Source organism: Tubulanus polymorphus, chromosome 1 (assembly GCF_964204645.1).
Source record: "Tubulanus polymorphus chromosome 1, tnTubPoly1.2, whole genome shotgun sequence".
Classification (NCBI taxonomy): Eukaryota; Metazoa; Nemertea; class Palaeonemertea; order Tubulaniformes; family Tubulanidae; genus Tubulanus; species Tubulanus polymorphus.
In genome coordinates this window covers 28,530,102-28,547,575 of record NC_134025.1, presented here as the reverse complement: position 1 = coordinate 28,547,575, position 17,474 = coordinate 28,530,102, and the positions used below count along the sequence as shown (strand labels likewise).

The 17,474-nt window shown below is 37.2% G+C and overlaps 2 protein-coding genes across 4 annotated transcripts; one reads left to right on the top strand and one right to left on the bottom strand.

Moving 5' to 3' along the window:
• Positions 1-10,510: 10,510 nt before the first annotated feature.
• Positions 10,511-14,473, top strand: LOC141910541 (CUE domain-containing protein 2-B-like). 2 transcript variants are annotated; one of them, XM_074801234.1, is made up of 9 exons: positions 10,511-10,608; positions 11,767-11,851; positions 11,975-12,118; positions 12,223-12,284; positions 12,365-12,486; positions 12,857-13,045; positions 13,129-13,205; positions 13,277-13,337; positions 13,414-14,473. In XM_074801234.1, exons 2-9 carry the CDS (start codon positions 11,781-11,783, stop codon positions 13,558-13,560), a joined length of 873 nt encoding a protein of 290 aa, XP_074657335.1. In that variant the 5' UTR covers positions 10,511-10,608; positions 11,767-11,780; the 3' UTR covers positions 13,561-14,473. The 2 variants fall into 2 exon arrangements, with proteins under 2 accessions (XP_074657335.1, XP_074657343.1); XM_074801242.1 differs by lacking the exon at positions 11,767-11,851 and having other exon boundaries at positions 10,522-10,608.
• Positions 14,474-14,762: 289 nt separating this feature from the next.
• LOC141908157 (isobutyryl-CoA dehydrogenase, mitochondrial-like) lies at positions 14,763-17,287 on the bottom strand. Of its 2 annotated transcripts, none has more exons than XM_074798051.1 (10): positions 17,181-17,287; positions 16,941-17,041; positions 16,684-16,853; positions 16,488-16,601; positions 16,340-16,412; positions 15,939-16,076; positions 15,715-15,850; positions 15,359-15,609; positions 15,180-15,282; positions 14,763-15,087 (listed from the first exon to the last, which is right to left on the bottom strand). In XM_074798051.1, the coding sequence occupies exons 1-10, from the start codon at positions 17,278-17,280 to the stop codon at positions 15,038-15,040; spliced, it is 1,236 nt and encodes a 411-aa protein (XP_074654152.1). In that variant the 5' UTR covers positions 17,281-17,287; the 3' UTR covers positions 14,763-15,037. The 2 variants fall into 2 exon arrangements, with proteins under 2 accessions (XP_074654152.1, XP_074654145.1); XM_074798044.1 differs by having other exon boundaries at positions 16,340-16,416; positions 16,492-16,601.
• Between the last annotated feature and the right edge of the window lie 187 nt (positions 17,288-17,474).

Here is a 17,474-nt window from a genome sequence, read left to right as displayed (position 1 = left end):
TTCCTTCCGCTGTTTGGCAATAGATATTAACATTTCAAGTTTTCGCGATAAATCAAATAAATCTGTAACTAGAAAAACAAGTATTTTAATAACAATGAACAATGATTTTAAACTTGACATATGAACGTCATAGTATCAGGGGTGGGATAACATTGAACACATTGTATTTCAATGTAATTCTATAAGAAATCGCATTATGTGTAAAACATAGCTGTTCCTTCTCCGTGTTTTGAAAAGAATCACATTATGTGAATCAAAGCAATCCTTATATTTGAAAAATCCATTATTGGAAGAGACACTTTTAGAGACGTTCTTTTAAAATTTTTTTCAAACTCCACAGAAAAATTATAGCAGAGATGGCACTTTCCAGCGTGTCCTAGAGGACTTTTCAAAAGGCCATAATGATTACAGCAATTGAATAGGTGATTAATTACCACGAGTACTGCCACTGAAAAATGGCAAGGATGGATACAGATGGTAAAGATGGATACTGAGGCTGAATGCTGCTGCAAAACGGAACGCAAGAATGGAACTGCATGAGTCAGTTCGAATGCAGGAATGGAACTGCATTGAGTCAGTTCTAATGCAGGAATGGAACTGCATGAGTCATTTTGAATGCAGGAGTGGAACTGCATGAGTCAGTTTGAGGATGCAGGAGTGGAACTGCACGAGTCATTTTGAATGCAGGAGTGGAACTGCATTAGTCAGTTCGAATGCAGGAATGGAGCTGCACGAGTCAGTTCGAATACAAGAATGGAACTGCATGAGTCATTTCAAATGCAGGAATGGAACTGCATGAGTCAATTTGAATGTAGGAATGGTGTGGGAGGGTTTGGTAGGAACACAGCGGGACGTACAGTCAAAAAAATAGATTAAAATGATTTTAAATAAGTATGGATGATATGATGGAACAAATTTTAATTTGCCCAATAAAATAAATAAAGGGATGAAATGAATTGATGGTTTCTTTTTTTATTTTTAGTTTTTATAATTTTTTCAGGAGAACCGTAAAACTCCCTATAAAACCGGTAGCATCTGGTTTCTATTTTTTATTTTTTTTTAAATAAAATTGAAATGCAGGACTGCACGCCCACTGGTTCCTAATGCAAGGGGGTTGACAGATATTTTGTGGCACCGCGCCAACTGCAGACCGACGAAGAAATGAAATGAAACGAAATGAACGAGTTCTTAAAACTCACTTGAGTGATAATAAAAATGAATGATGAAAGGAGTGCCGATCTGCAGACGTGCATGGGCTGATGTTGTTGCCCGGAGTGATGGCGAGTGAAGGGGGGATGGTTTTTTAATTTCTTCTAGCTCTTTTATTTCTAATAAACGTATAGTTACCATCAAAGGCCCCTTCAACATCGCGGAGCAATTGCACAGGATCTTTAATGCGGATGTTTCGAGACCAACCAGGGCCGCGTGCAACCAGCTCTACAGCGGGGGCGGGTGGTACCCCCGCTGGAGCGCCCGATGTTCCAGCCTGGGCGGGCATATTATTACTATCATTATTATTAATTCTTTTTCTTTTTCTTGTAGGTTGCACGCACACAGGTGGTTGTGGTGGTGGTGGGGGCCCTGGTTGTGGAGCTCCAGGAGCCGCTGAGGACTCCTCATCACTGGACTCCTCAAAATTTGGTTGTGGTGGAGGAGCCGCACGTTTTGGTGTTCTTTTTTTATTAGGCCGCCCCGAACCTTCCGTATAATTTACATCTTTCCTATTTTTGCGGGGCGACCTGCGCGGTGCAGGAGTCTGGACCTGTGGCGCCTCTGTCGGGGCAACCACGGCAGGGGCGACCTCCTGCTTCACGATAACAGGTGGCGCGACCTCCGTATCCGAAGATACGGTGACCGCAACCACCTGCACCGCAGAAGCAGGGTCCACCACCCGCGGGGGAGCCAACGGTGTTGGTGGATTTGGCTCCCCGTGCTTATGAGACGATAAACGCTCCACGCACCTTTTCAATCTCCTTTGTAGAAGGGAAGCCGCCTCATAAGCGTGGCCAGACTCATCTTTTCTGTTGACAGTATCAATAACAATTGATTCAGCTGAAATGAAAAGAAAAACTGTTAAGGATCACGAATATTACACATTAATACCACGTAGACTTAATGACTGCAAATATGCAATTAATTGCCAGTTTATTTGATTCATTTCTAAATCAAGAGTTTGAAGGCAATTTCAGTTTTGTCATAGTATGTGTTGATACATCAATAATGGTGATGGTATTAGCTTAAGGAATGCATAGGTAAAATTGGTTCATACCAATAACTGGAATTATGGTACAGTTCAGGTTTCACAACTATATAAATTTGTTTCGGAATAACTCATATCACAATTTAACAGAAAACCAGAGAAAGCTCATAACAGCTCATTATGATCCAGCCTTACATCGTTTTTTGTAGATTGTTGCTGAAAAGCTTTCAAATGTATCTTTTTCATTCCTCATATTTATCAAATTTGATATTATCGTTAATTCATTTTCATAACATTTATAACGCCCATTGCTATCAATACAGTTTGGGTATAACTGCAGATGCCTCTAGGGGTATAAACAAGTATAAACCAAATATCAAGAAAATCCATGATGCATTTCCTCAATCTGTTCTTAATATCTTTTAAGAAAATGCTCAGTAACAAATAATCAAGACAAAATAATTACTTTAATTTGTTCATATTCTATTATCTTAACTATAAGGCGCATTCACACAACGAAATTTAGACCGGTCTAAATTTGGTCCGGTCCAATTTAGACCGGACCAAGCGTTAAAACGGGCAAAAATACCGCTCCAAATTAAACCGGTCTAGTTTAGACCGGTCTAATTTAGCACGGTGTAAAAGAGCGAACCAGGTCCGGCCACACACACTTATTTAGACCTGACCGGTCTAAATAAGTGTGTGTGGACAGAAACTGGTACCAGGTCCGGTCTAAATCGTGATTCTGAATCTCTGCGGTAGATGTCGCGACCTCTGCAGTAGAGTGTGAGTCCAGTTTATTAAGTTTTAAATCCTTTTATGACCGTTTATGTAATTATTTTTAAGTACTGTTTTTCCTCCCTATTCTATGGAAATGTTTGGAGCTTATTCGTATTCGTACATCGCGATCATCATCCGTTTTACTGCCGTGTTTTGAACCGTGTTTAGATGATACTTAGAGTTTCAGCGTGATAGAACAAAATCAAATTCGCAAAAATGTCTAAACCTGACAGAGGATCGAATTGGTCAAATGAAGAATGTCTTGCTCGTGTCGCGTGAACGCGACTTTAGACAGTACATGGTAAATCATATCACAATGCAAAGAATTTGATTCAAATTTCATCAGAAATCGAAGGACAGATATAGTCGCAATTTTACTGGATTTTTTGTTTTAATCGAAGTACATAATTGGAAAGCTTTGGTTCCAAATCGTCTGAACAATCATTCAACCAGCCTGAACTTCTTAACCAAAACATCACATTTCTCGACGTGATTATCATTTTAGTTACCAAACGGGATATGCAATACATCAGTTCTCGAGGATATTACAAATATAACGTTTCACCATTGGCAAAACCTATCTATATATCATGCGCCGGCCATGTTATCAAACCAATTCACTGCTGGCTACATCCAATTCTACAAATAAAACAATTTGTATTGATTTAATCAATAATAAATGACATCTGGAATAAGGCCTATTTTTTGACGCCGTAAAAACCGTTATGATAATGTTTTTATCGATTGATAACTACAACGCCTTATTTGGGGGGTTCTGCGTCAACATTCCTGTTTCTAAATAACAATTAATTTTCAGCATTTATTCTATCGCTAGATATATCTATCTTGTACATATTTTTATATATATTTTGTATTATGAAAATTGTATTATTTTTGATAAATTTTCAATTGATATGAACTACATCATAAATAATGGAGCTTGCCTGCGTTTTCGGAGGAGGTGACAAATTGAAACCGAATGACAGTCAGAATTACAGTCCGGAAACGGCCGACCGCGGGATTGAGCACGGTTGCTGTAGTTCGCACCTAGTTTCAAGATGGCCGACACTGAAATATGTAACGACCAAACTATAGTGCCTTCGGTTATTAGCTCCGACCTTTAATCGACTAACAATAAAAACCAGGTTCGCCCTGGTTAGACAGATTCACTGTTGATTTATTCACATTCAAAATAACCAAGATCTGAAACCATGAGCCCTGGATTGATGAAGGATCAGCGACTCGGTCACTTCACCTCAATGAAGGCCTATTTCACATAAATTCACAACTTATTCAAATGAGCCACTTACCCCTTGAATATCGAATCCTTCAGACACAGCTTATTTAAGAATTCAAAGGTTTTTGAGTTGTGGCGATAAACACAACAACTTCACACAGACGCAGCACAGGTAAAACTTTATCTCCCACGACTTCATCAAGAGGATATGGTACTAGTGGTACTGATGAAGTTCTGGAGTTGTATTTAACAATGTTCAGCTCATATTTGACATAATCTAAGACAATATTCTGACAAAACGCTACGTTTGAATACATTTTAATGTTTGAATACATCTTTATGTGTATTCCTCTGAAACGGATTTTAACCATTTACAAAAAGCGATTTGTCTTGAAATCAAACACCAAAATTCATTTTCATTTAAACCCGATTTTAGCTATTCACATAAAATGCTTATCATATGAAAAAAGTACAAAATAAGTTTAGGCCTCATTGAAACCTCACCAAATCTTCAAATACTGGACAGTCATTAGTTAAAACTTTGCAGTTGAGAGCAATAAGAAATATACCGAGACCAACGCGAATCGAAAAATTGCTTATATTTCGTAATTTTCAGCTCTCCTTATGGGAGTATCGATACTGAAAAATACTAATTCTTGATGAGATGCTGTTCAATTCAAGGAAATTCAAGGAAAATAATATCACAACATGATAATTCATTTACCATTTTGATTTACATGTATAAGAATTGTACAATGGTGATACAAATAAACAATTCAAGATGGAGGGACGCATCAAGAAACCTGTTAAGGTTTATGAAAGTAGTTGATGATATTTACAAGCAGCCTATCGGCTGATACAGCTCCGCTGTTTTATGATAAGACTTTACAAGGACCACCTACACAGCACTCTTAAGAGTTCAAATCCAGAAAACGGCTCTATTACTTTTTAGCACTTGGCCCATAGTATCTACATACCAAGTTTCGTCAACATCGGACAATAATTGTAGGACAAGTAGCGATTTAAAGATTTTTCGCCACCCGTACAGCGCCCCCTAGAGATCAAATTGGGAAAATGGCTCTGTAACTTTTTAGCCCATCGCCCGTCGTATCTACATACCAAGTTTCGTCAAGATCAGAAAAGAACTGTAGCACTAGTAGCAAATTGAAGCAAAAGTTGACGGATGGACAGACCGACGGACGGATAGACGACGACGGATAATCCCCCTAACCCATCAAAACCCATAAAAACTCATTGGAAAGCGGGTTTCATTGAATATCCCTTCCCCAAATATACCAATTTCAAATTTCAATGTAATACGGATAGCATCAGGCTTAAAAATGATTTTTGCGGCATAAATACCCACAAGAAAGCCATTTTGTTTCTGATCAAAAAATGTTTTTGAGATGATGAAATAAAGGATATCATAAATGTATAACCAAAATTCAAGATGAGAAAAAATATGCAAAATGTACTTATTTTGACCGTGAAACAACAAAGGCTGCCAGTCAGTTATCTTAATTCTGATAAGGGCCAATACTTTAGATTCGTTTACTGAATATTGAATTTCAACCAAAAAAATTATTCTGACAATTCTGATTTCTCAATGTATCATTTTATTTAAAATGTTTTTTATTTCATCATTTTATTGAAGTATTCACAGAAACCAAAACCAATAGAAACCGAACAATCAACAATCAGCAGTTTGTAGAATAACCAGACAGCTACAGTTAACAATAATAAGTACTGGGCGTGGATAAGCTGGTATCACTGGTACTGGCTTGATGCGCTGGTATCACTGGTACTGGCTTGATGCACTGGTAACACTGGTACTGGGATGATGTACTGGTATCACTGGTACTGCGATGATGCACTGGTATCACTGGTACTGGGATGATGTACTGGTATCACTGGTACTGGAATGATGCACTGGTATCACTGGTACTGGCTTGATGCACTGGTTACACTTGTACTGGGATGATGTACTGGTATCATTGGTACTAGCTTGATGCACTGGTATCACTGGTTTGATATGCAGAACACCTCGCTCTGACCATATCACGCCAATCCTTGTGCAACTACATTGGCTCCCTGTTTCACCTAGGATCGACTTCACAGTTCTGTTGCTTACCTACAAATCACTCACCCACCAAGCTCCTGACTATCTCTGTGAACTATTAACCACCTACAAACCGTCCAGAAACCTCCGTTCGTCTCAGCAGCATCGACTTCTCGAACGTCGTTATAACTTGTCAACATTTGGATCCATAGCGTTCTCTGTTCACGCTCCGTCACTTTGGAACTCTCACGAACTATCCAGATGGTTATCTCTCGACCTCAATAGCTTCAAGACCCATCTCAAAACAACTTTGTTCCATGCAGCATACCATTAACTCTCGGAAAGCGCATTTGAACTGTCAAAGGAAACTTGTGAGTTATAAATGATAATGATTATTATTATTATTACTGGTACTGGGATGATGCACTGGTATCGATGGTACTGGCTTGATGCACTGGTATCACTGGTACTGAAATGATGTACTGGTATCACTGGTACTGGGTGCTGGCTTGATATGCTGGTATCACTGGTACCGGGATGATTATACACTGCAACTGGGTTGGTGTGGGTTGATAGAACTTAATCTGTAGTAATGAAGAAGGCGGCCAATCTCACTACTGGGTAGCCTAGTATCAGGTGCTGAACTCAGAAGCGGTGCTGCGACGTTGCATAACCAATTCATAGCCGGCTTCAATTCAACAAATTCATTCTAAATATAATAAACACATTTTCATCTACGTCGTCATAAAAAAACCAATATAAATCATTAAATAATGAATAAATGAGGGATCGATTACACTTACATTTAGTACATTGTTATTGTAAGTTGCGCAATTATTCAAACTTTCTCCCACAACCAGGTGACTTCATATAAATCAATCAAATCCATTTACTACAAAATATCAAATACATTTTCATTCAATCATAAAAAAAAACATCATTAAACAGTGAATAATGAATAATAATTGGAATCTAGGCCTATTTCACATATACCGATATTTATGAGATATTTCAAATAAATCACTACTTACCCCTCGAATATTGAATCCATCGGAATAATTCACTGACACTGTCAATATAATGACAATGCTACTTCCCCGCAGGAAAAAACGCTCATAGGCTGGAAAAACACTAGGCTGGGGTTGCTAGGCTTATGAATGGATAAATATTTGGGTCCCGTACCTACCGTAGCTTTTTAGGCCTAATTGAAAATAATTCTTTCAACAAAATAGAAACCTTTTCTAACTAGCAATATGAGTTTCAAATTCAACAATCAAACATTTCGGCCTGACTCGCAATGATGAGTTTCAAATTCAAACTTGACAAGAGGACTTTTTAATAGTTATTTGTATGTAGGCCGTGTGGGTGGTGCATATGCCAGAGCCAGCCCCAGCCCCAGCGCCCAGGCCCCGATACGGTCTGGACCGGACGGAGGGAGGACTCGCCCACCACCCGTGGCGTCCCAGCTAATGATGTCAATGACGACTGAGGCCTATTATCAATTAAACACCTTCAAACTGTTTATTTGCTGTTTTCTGAAAGGAATTAAACAGCATCAATGATACGTACATGCTTGGAGCGCATGATGGAAATTCTTTACAAACGGCACGTCAAATTTGGACCCGGAAATAGGTTTTTACATCATTATAATAAATCCCATCCATCAGAGTCACATTCTATTAAATTCAATTCAATTTTGTTCCGTGAATATTTGTGTCGAGAGACGGAAAGGAAATTCTATGTCGAGACATCAAGGAGAGTTTTATCGTTATTACTGCAGTTAATTTACTGTTTCAATGCAGATATAGAAATAATTGTCTTTCCTTATTGAATGTTTCTAAATTTTTTTACTTTTCAATAAATTGAGATTCTACCTAGAATGAAATATTTAAGATCAGTAAAATTGAAAAAATTGAAATATTGAGATATTGAAACGTCGATATTTTTGTGATCACTTTTGAGATTAAGAGTTGAAATAATTAAACTTTCAAAGTGACTGAGGTATTCAAATGAATAAAAAAATATCTGAATAGAATTGGATAAGTGATTAGCAGTTTAGATATTCTAGTTTAAGATTTCGGATTCGAGAACTATTTAAATTAAATTTTCAGAGATTTGTGCTAGATATGTTGTGGATTTGAGATAACCAGGATAAGTAATTGAGATATTTGAGGCATACTAATTGAGATAAGGTAATGAGTAAAAACTTACTTAAATTGAGGAACAGGTCGAGTGCCCCGCCATTTTTCAGCACCTCGACCTGTACGGATTTCAGCACGTCGAATAAAAAGTTACATGACATGATTGTTGTAGTTTTTGTAGTTAGTTGTCGACGTTGTTGTAGGTTCCGTAGAAGGTTCTCACGGTTGTCGAAGGTTCTGTTGTAGAAGGTTCTCACGGTTGTCGAAGGTTCTGTTGTAGAAGGTTCTCACGGTTGTCGAAGGTTCTGTTGTAGAAGGTTCTCACGGTTGTCGAAGGTTCTGTTGTCGAAGGTTCTGTTGTAGAAGGTTCTGTTGTAGACTGTTCTTCTTGTTGTAGGTTCTCTGATTGCTGCTGTTGCTGCTGCTGCAATATTGATAAAAGAATAATTAATACCAAGATATTAAATCAATCACAAAACATTTCATCGACAGAAAAAATAAAATGGACGCAGTTTAGCATACCGGAAAATGGCCGAACTGGAAAGAGTGACCCCGTGACCGGGCCTTATATACCGACACCGGTGTGACGTCATATTACACAATACTGACCAATGACAAGTAACTTGACATTCCCGCCGAGAAGTCAAAGAATGAAATTATTGCCACCGAAATGCCATTAGATTCGAATCCTGCAAACGGAACGATGGTTGATTTTCTATTAAGGGGTGCCTTCACGTTGGAAAGCGCCGATGCCCGGGCCACACCAGTCTACTTAGTTTTGTGGCCAATTTAACACACCGTAAATCGGGATGACTTGAGACGCTTATTTGTGATTTCTTCAAATGCAGCTCGAGGACCTACCAACAATCTACCCAAATGATGAAAAAAATGGGTCTAATGATTTTCTAATTTTTCTTATTCAGAAACAACTGTCTCATGTCACCCCAAGGTGAGGGTCTTGAAAATTTGCTGTAAATAAAAGTCTGTTTGATTTTACGCCGATAATTTGATTCTGTTTGTTCACCAGTTGTTTCACCAGACTTTAAGCAGCTTATACAACTGTGGACAATTGGATTCAAAACTCAGTAGAACTGGATCCAGAACTGTAGAACTGAACCGCTGACTACGTATTATTAGAAATTAAATAAAGCCAGAAAATTTGAAGGAAATTTCGGTCTAGGAGACGACGCCTTTACTCAAGCTGGTCAGTTAGGGATCGAGTTCAACTAATACACCTTTAACCTGTGGAAACAGTAGGATATTATGTACAGCCTTGCACCGATAATCAAGGCTTTTTACTTTGGATCATTTAACCAACCCGTGAAATTGATTGTCCGAGAACTATTTCCTAAAAAAATGTTGAAAGTCTCTTTTACTCTCCCAAGACCGACTGAGGTGCATGGACTGTATATATGGTGACTTGAAGTTACCACAGGCAGCCGTTATCAATATAACTTTTTGAATTCATCGTGGGAAAAACCAAACTTTTTGAATTCTGGATCTTAGGTAGAGAGTCTATAGATAATTCAAGATCCATAGCGTATTTGCTAAGGTCCCAATTTTGTTGAAAATAACCCCTCTCGCCTAAAACATCACGCTGGCCATGCTTAACAATGCAGGCCCAACTTAAAAGAATAGCCTCTTAGAAAGAGTTGCCTTATCAAAATACTCAATTTTGGAATAAGTCGAAATCATTTTTCAATGGCCTAATTCCAGAATATTCAGTATTATTGGAAATGTCCATCTATCGTATATCGCTATTCTATGGTTATTTGCATTGATTGACCAATTTATTCGAAGACTAATGTTTCAGTCTACTGGAAATACACTGCCAAATTTTCCTTGAGATCTGAGAGTAGGGTATAGGCTAATATTTTCATTAGATAGAATAGGTTTGCGGATTTTTACTTCATCATATTTAGAAATATTCTGGGAAGGATTAGCCATGCAGTATCTGATGCTGTACTATATATACATCATCGCTCCGTCATGCCGAGTTATACATTTCACATCAACCAGTATCTACATGCAGCTGTTCAGTGTGTACACACTATATCTGAATACGAGGCTGGAATAACATGCTCACTTCACGTAGGTTTTTCGAAGTGAAAGAGAAAGGAAGAAAGACCTGCAATTTGATCCCCCTGACACCTCATCATTCACTCTTATCGGTCTATTTTACTCATTAAAGGTAATGGAATATTTATATCTGCTAATGTATTTTACTCCCGTTTAATGATTTTCACGTATCTCCATAGATTTAATCGTTACCAGTCCAGTTACTCTAGTCTGCTTATAATCCGCTCATCAAAAATACATTCGACATAGGCAAGCTAGTTTCATATTTACTCATTTAAAATGATTAGATTTTATTCACAAATTGTATCTTTCATCGCAATTGATCAACCTACTATTTGATATTATTCCCAAAAATACCCAAGAATTAATGCTTAGATTTAATTTTTTTAATTTTAGGCCTAAACTAAAATGAAAATTTTGATTTTCAGGCTTCTTTTGATTATTGATTAGATTATTGATAGGCCATGAGATCCGGAGTTCTCCTTTGCTGAAGTATTCAACTAAACAAAGATGTGCATTTCATGCCAATTATCATCGTTTAATTTTAATTGATCTCAACTGAATTGTCCTGAAAACCCAATGTCATTGGCAAAATTTCGAGAATTACAAAATATGTTGGATATCAAGTGATTAATGTAGTGGCTCTATAGCAACGAGTGATATATTAGAAATCTGATTCCAAGGAGGATGTGACAATATGTGGTCATACGATCGCGGTCTATCCTCTTAAAATAGAGTTGATATACTGTGTGTGTGCGTCATAGTCATTCTCACATTTCTAAAGCTTATTTTCACTGATAGAACCTAATGTAGTAGCTACCTGCTCGTGCTATGGTCAGATTTGTTGCTGCGCTCGCTATGCTTAATATCTGGCAGCATCCGTCTGGTTGCTATGGTAACCGAAGTGCCGTATTCTCAGAGATTCTGTATCACTGGTGCCGAGATCATAAAGTGTCTCTCCGAACAATTTCATACTCATTATTTCATGTTATACGTTTATCTACTTTATGCGCGTATAAAATCTGATAACCACTGGGACCTATCTAATTAGCCTTTCTGTGAGTCGAAGATTTGATTTTAAAATCATCTTAATGCATTCTATGATGAATGCTGTAGACATTTGATGAAATCGATATAATGTCTGGACTGAATGTGCGCATCTTAATTTATCAATTGTCAGATCAATAATGATGAGTTTGTCGCGCGCAGTGTCTCGCTGCCACCTACCCCCACACTATATCACCGCACGCACAACGTTTCTCTCTTTCAGAGACTGAAATCACCATGGATAACAAGGAACACGTAATTCAAGCTTCGCTTTCAAATTTCCTACATGCTCACAATATCACTGAAATGTGAGTAGTTTTCGATTTACGCGGTGGTTGTGGTTAAAACCTCCGCTTATCGTCGATTTACACAACATTCTCGTACATGTTTTGATCCGTTGTTTGTGACATTGTTAATCAATTTCTACATAGATTTATCGATGAAATCGTTTTGTCGTACGTCGTCAGTATATTGGAAGACCTCGGAAATAACGACGTCATTGAAGAAGCTTTCGATGTTGAAGAATTTTCTGAAATGATGAACGCCTATCTACCGGGTTTTGAAAACATCAGTAGGTTAGTACTGATACCAGTTGAGGAACTGTTTATGTTATGCCATTGAATTTAAACAGAGCTCGAATAATACATATATCTTTATGTATTTGTTCATATCTTTACAGTGTGGCGATTTGTGAATGGATGTTTGAGCTGTCGGCTCAGTTGTCGGGTCGCAGGGAAAATGGTACGTTTTACTCGAAATACATTTTCAATGAATCGATTGCGATATCTTTTCATTTTTTTATACGGTACACTGTCTTACAGAAAATAAACCACCGCAGTTGCTATCGAGTTACATACCAGACGCTCTTCCGCCTGAACGAGGTGTTAATCATCAAGCGAGAACATTCTCAGAATCATCGACTGGATCGACATCTTCATCTGTCGTAAGTCATGACTGAACTTTTTGTTTACAGCTTTGAATACCTGTATACTCAGATGTGGGATAAAAACCTAAAATATGATGTTGGTTTCTAGAGAGAGAGTCTGAAATGTGTCTTTAAAATTGTTATATTAATTCTTGAATAGATTTCAATATTCTAAATTTGTATATTGTGGGTTTATCTTTTCGCACCCAATTACAGTGCCCTCCCAATTTATTGGATTTCATTTCACTAACAGGGCCTCTCACCTCGAAATCAGGGAAAAATCAGGGATTTTTTTAAATTCCTTTCTAGACAAAAGTCAGGGAATAGTCAGGGTTTTTTTTTTGAGATTTCTAGATCTAGACTTGAATGTTATGATGTATATTTACAGAGTAAGTTAAGTACTGGTAGTAGTTGTGATGAAACACAGATTCAGGTTCTGTTAGAGATGTTTCCAGCTGCGTGTGCTCTCGAGGTGCGTCATTGTCTCTGCGTAACCGACGGCGATGTCGAAGCTGCCGCGCAGATGCTTCTCGTTCCCGACGAATCTAAAGAGAATTCTGTCTCGATCCCTAAAAACGTAATTATTATTTTCCGATTAAAAGAACGCGATGAAAAGCGCTGGTGAATGTGTGATAAGGTTTTTTTTTGTCTTTACTACAGCCACCTTCTCATTGTCTGAAGAAGAAAGGTTCCGCAGTGTTGGACGATAAATGCGTGAAAGATCAAATTGTGCAGAAGTACGAATCACTGTTCTATTGTTAACTGATCGAACTTGATGTGTTCTAATGATGTGAATTGTTTATTTCAGATATTCCTATATAGATCTCGATGAAGACAAGAAGACATTTAGACCACCACCTGTGAAGAAAGTAAGTTACTTCTTGAAGCACCATTCATCCATAGCTAGCTTTTTCTAAAACAATCTTTCAATTCTTCAATTAATAGGAACCAAAGAAGATGGTTCGTTACTTGGACGGTCGAATCGTCACTACTAAAGGTGAAAGATTCACCGAAATTAAGAAAGAAGAAGATGAAGACCAGAAGAAGACATACGTGAATTTAAAACCAGCAAGACAGTACAGGTTCCACTGACAATTATTGATCCCTAAGATGGGTATAGGTTAAAGAACCCCACGTAGATTCAAATCAATGTCTTAATATAACATAAACCTCTTAGCTAATTAACTCCACTTGTTGTGTATATAGTTTCATTGTTTTATATATTTTCAAAGCTGAGCTTTAAGTATCAAGGAAACAGATTTCGTGCGCATAGATTTGTGCATTTACAGCAACAAAAATCAAAGAATTCTATTTATTTATTGTCATTTAACATGTACATGTACATGTCAATAACTAACTAAACAACTACTTTATGATTTAATATTTTTATATTAATTTGTTTTTATTTTATTCATCATGAATGCTGGTAGAAATATTTTATTACGTACGTAAAAAGAATTTTGATTTTTATAAGCTGGAATTATTATTATTATTATTATTATTATTATTAGATCATCTTCCGTTTGTCTGGGCCAAATACAGCTGTATATTTCATTGTCTCGCGGTGCTAGATTCTTTATTTTGGGCGCGTAATGCATTTTACTAGTGATCTGACCGACTACGAAATTCTTCAATCTATGTATAAAACCAGGTGTGTCACTGGAAACTTAGTTTACGCTTGAGAAGTTTATTGACTTAATGAAGTACATGTGTGGTGTAGTAAACTGTAAGCACATCATCCTGCTTATGACATTCCTCAACACCAGCGTTAAAATACCATCCACAGCAACAACCTCCTGCTTGCGTGTACTTTGTACTTGTGTGATAAAAATCAATCTACTGAATAATACTCAAGAGATATTAATTTTGTGTTATAGTCAAGATAAATCTAATTGAAATCGAATGGAGAACTAGTGACACAATCTGATCTCAACTTGCATTTTCATATTTTATCCATGTTGTAAGCACTCGAAGAGTTGAAAAAAATAAAAATATTTGTGCTGTAGATTTTGTGTCTATATTCTGTATTTAGGATTCAGATACCTGGTATTTCTCTATGGTAGTTTTATTGCATACTGGGCACTAACTTTCCAGTTTTTCCTCCCGAGATTTCTTGATGACGACAAGAAATAATACCGGTACTTCATGCATACAGACATTGTTTGAAACACCCTGGATGACAAAGACAAATGCCTCGCTCCTCATAGGTCGCATACAACTTTTCAACAAATCAGATGCTTCAGATTATCTGAGGTAAACCAATAAACTAATGGATTCAGGTAAAAAGACCATTTATTAAATTCAATACATGTTGTACAATAGAACTATAATGCACCTTGGTATATGCCGAATAGACTTGGTCAATAGCTTTGACGCTTAAAGCTTTGTGCATTTAAAACATTTAATTTCAGAATCAGAACAGTTGAAGAGTTATTAGAGTGAGTTACGTACATTCAGTAACTCCTATAAAATATCAATAAACCAGGTTAATAACACGATTCTAGTTATCACAGTTCCCTACACAAATTCATCACTCCCACAAAATACATAGGTATTTATAAATCGCAAACTATTTCAAAACATCTCTTGCAATAAGCATCCGCATAATTTCATTACTCCCTGAAACAAAATGAATAAATTTTTGAACATCATTAATTATCCTTTCATCAACTTCACCGCGAAATACATAATGACGCTATTAATCAACCTACCCTCTATTATTTGATGGGCCCTGATATCCCTTACATATTGTTGCACGGGATAATCCTTTAGGAAGCCATATCCACCGAACATCTGCAAAGCATCATTACAAACCTACAAAGAGAGATGATATAAGTATTAACATTTCCCACACGGAGCTAGTGAACTCTTTTAAGCAGCGAGTATTTACCTCAAAACAAGCATCAGTGACGTATAATTTAGTCATAGAACACAATGACACAGTGTTAGGAGAACCATTCTGAAGAGCCTCAGCTGCATTCCGTACCATTAATCGCGACGTCACAACTTTAGTCGCCATGTCTGCCAACTTGAATTGTAAATACTGAAAGTCTTTCAGCGGTTTGCCGAACTGTTTTCGCACTTTCAAGTGATCACCGGCGGCTTCAATAGCAGCTTGTGCTGCTCCGAGTGAACATGCAGCTGCAGAACAGAAAACAAATTTACATGTAGTATATGCCAGTTCATATACGATGTATACAACTGATCATTTTTGAAAAGTCAATCGAGTTTTACCTCGCTACATACCTACATTGATACGACCACCATTAATGCCGTGCATAGCTATATTGAATCCACCGCCTTCTTCACCGAGTATATTACTAACCGGAACTTTACAGTCTTCTAGAATAACCTGACGTGTAGGATGACTATTCCAACCAATCTATAATTCAAATATATTTCAAATTATTCAAATACATGTATGGGCATGACTCGGGAGTTATATTTGAATGTCAAAAAACTTAACGGACCTTTTTCTCCTTTTTACCAAACTGAAGGCCGGGTGTGTCCTTCTCGACGAGAATACATGAGATTCCTTTTGGTCCTTTACCAGATGTTCGACACATTACCAGATAAACATCAGTTGCTCCTCCTCCGCTGATAAATGCCTAAATTATATAAAGCAAAAAACACAATAATAATCAATGCTAGATTACAAAACATCCTTGAAAGAATTTCTTAACATTGCACCTGAAGACAGGTAGTACTCGAGGTTAACTTTATAAACTTTTATTAGAAATATGTAAACGTTCATTTACTACCCAATGAAGCAACTATTCACAAGTAGCGAAAGCTCTTATTTCTAACAAAACAAAAATAATCCACAAAGTACTCATGTTTATTGGTTTGTAACCCTACAACTCTCCATTACCTTAGTTCCATTGAGAATATAATGATCACCATCTTTTACGGCAGTAGTTTGAAGTGATGCAGCATCACTGCCACTATCTAAATAAAGTTATAAAACACAAACATTAAATAATGTAGCACATTTAAAAGATGATGTAAAGGCTTTTTACAAACCTGGTTCAGTTAAGCAGTATGACCCCAGTAATTCCATAGCATTCATTTTAGGAATCCAGCGATTTCTATGTTCATCAGAGCCGAACTTATCTATCATCCATGCACACATACTGGAAAGTAGATTAGAATGAAGCAGAATTATCTAAAATAATGGAAAAATTGTCACTGATTTTTAGCGATTTTTCAACGTACTTGTGAATACTGACATACGCAGTTGTAGAAACACAACCACGAGACATAGCTTCGAAAATAACCGTAGCATCAAATCGTGAAAGTCCAGTTCCTCCATGATCTTCTTTACAATATATAGCTCCAAACCCCAGGGCACCGCACTTTTTGAATAAGTCTTTTGGAAAGATTTCCTGTAGAGAAAAGTCCATTGAAATTAAACGTTTGACAATGAGGATGAGGAGTAAAACGATTTTCAAAGATTGCTGCTAGAATAATACCTCTTGGTCCCATTTTGCCATATGAGGAGCCATTTCGTTTCTGGCGAAGTCATCTGCAACTTTCTGAATATGTTTCTGTTCATCTGTTAAACCAGTTGAGGCTAAAAATGAAAAGTGAGTTCTTAAGATATTGATAATGAGGGCCGCATAAATGGGTCGCATCTTCGATGGCAAGTTATATAATACCCAGTGGACCAGCCTCAATCAACAGGTTGTTTATTGTAATCAATTATTACTTACGATCAATACATGATGAAAGTGATCGATTATTGATAGTAATCAGTCGTGCATATCGACCAGATACGCGCAATAAACCAATATTTTTCAGAAAACAAGCCATTTCACTAATAAGACAAATATGTTTAGTGCAGATGTATTAGAAGTATTAGGAAAAATTGTTTATCGGGATTGTAATAAAAAGTGAAGGGTGTGGGACTCCGGTGGCAGCACCGTACGGTCACCTAGCGGAATTTCTGTGAACTAATATAATACCGCGGGCTGTGTATTCGTTTACCCAACCGTGAACACTTTTCG

Excerpts from the sequence above, each read along its gene's own strand:
- LOC141910541 (XM_074801234.1), top strand. The coding sequence starts at position 11,781 with ATGGATAACAAGGAACACGTAATTCAAGCTTCGCTTTCAAATTTCCTA. Across the intron at positions 13,046-13,128 it reads CTGTCTCGATCCCTAAAAAC|CCACCTTCTCATTGTCTGAA; the intron begins GTAATTATTATT and ends TCTTTACTACAG. Across the intron at positions 13,338-13,413 it reads GACCACCACCTGTGAAGAAA|GAACCAAAGAAGATGGTTCG; the intron begins GTAAGTTACTTC and ends TTCAATTAATAG.
- LOC141908157 (XM_074798051.1), bottom strand. The coding sequence starts at position 17,280 with ATGGCTTGTTTTCTGAAAAATATTGGTTTATTGCGCGTATCTGGTCGA. Across the intron at positions 16,413-16,487 it reads TGCTTAACTGAACCAGGTTT|TGGCAGTGATGCTGCATCAC; the intron begins GTAAAAAGCCTT and ends TTATTTAGATAG. Across the intron at positions 15,851-15,938 it reads TTGGTAAAAAGGAGAAAAAG|ATTGGTTGGAATAGTCATCC; the intron begins GTCCGTTAAGTT and ends TTTGAATTATAG.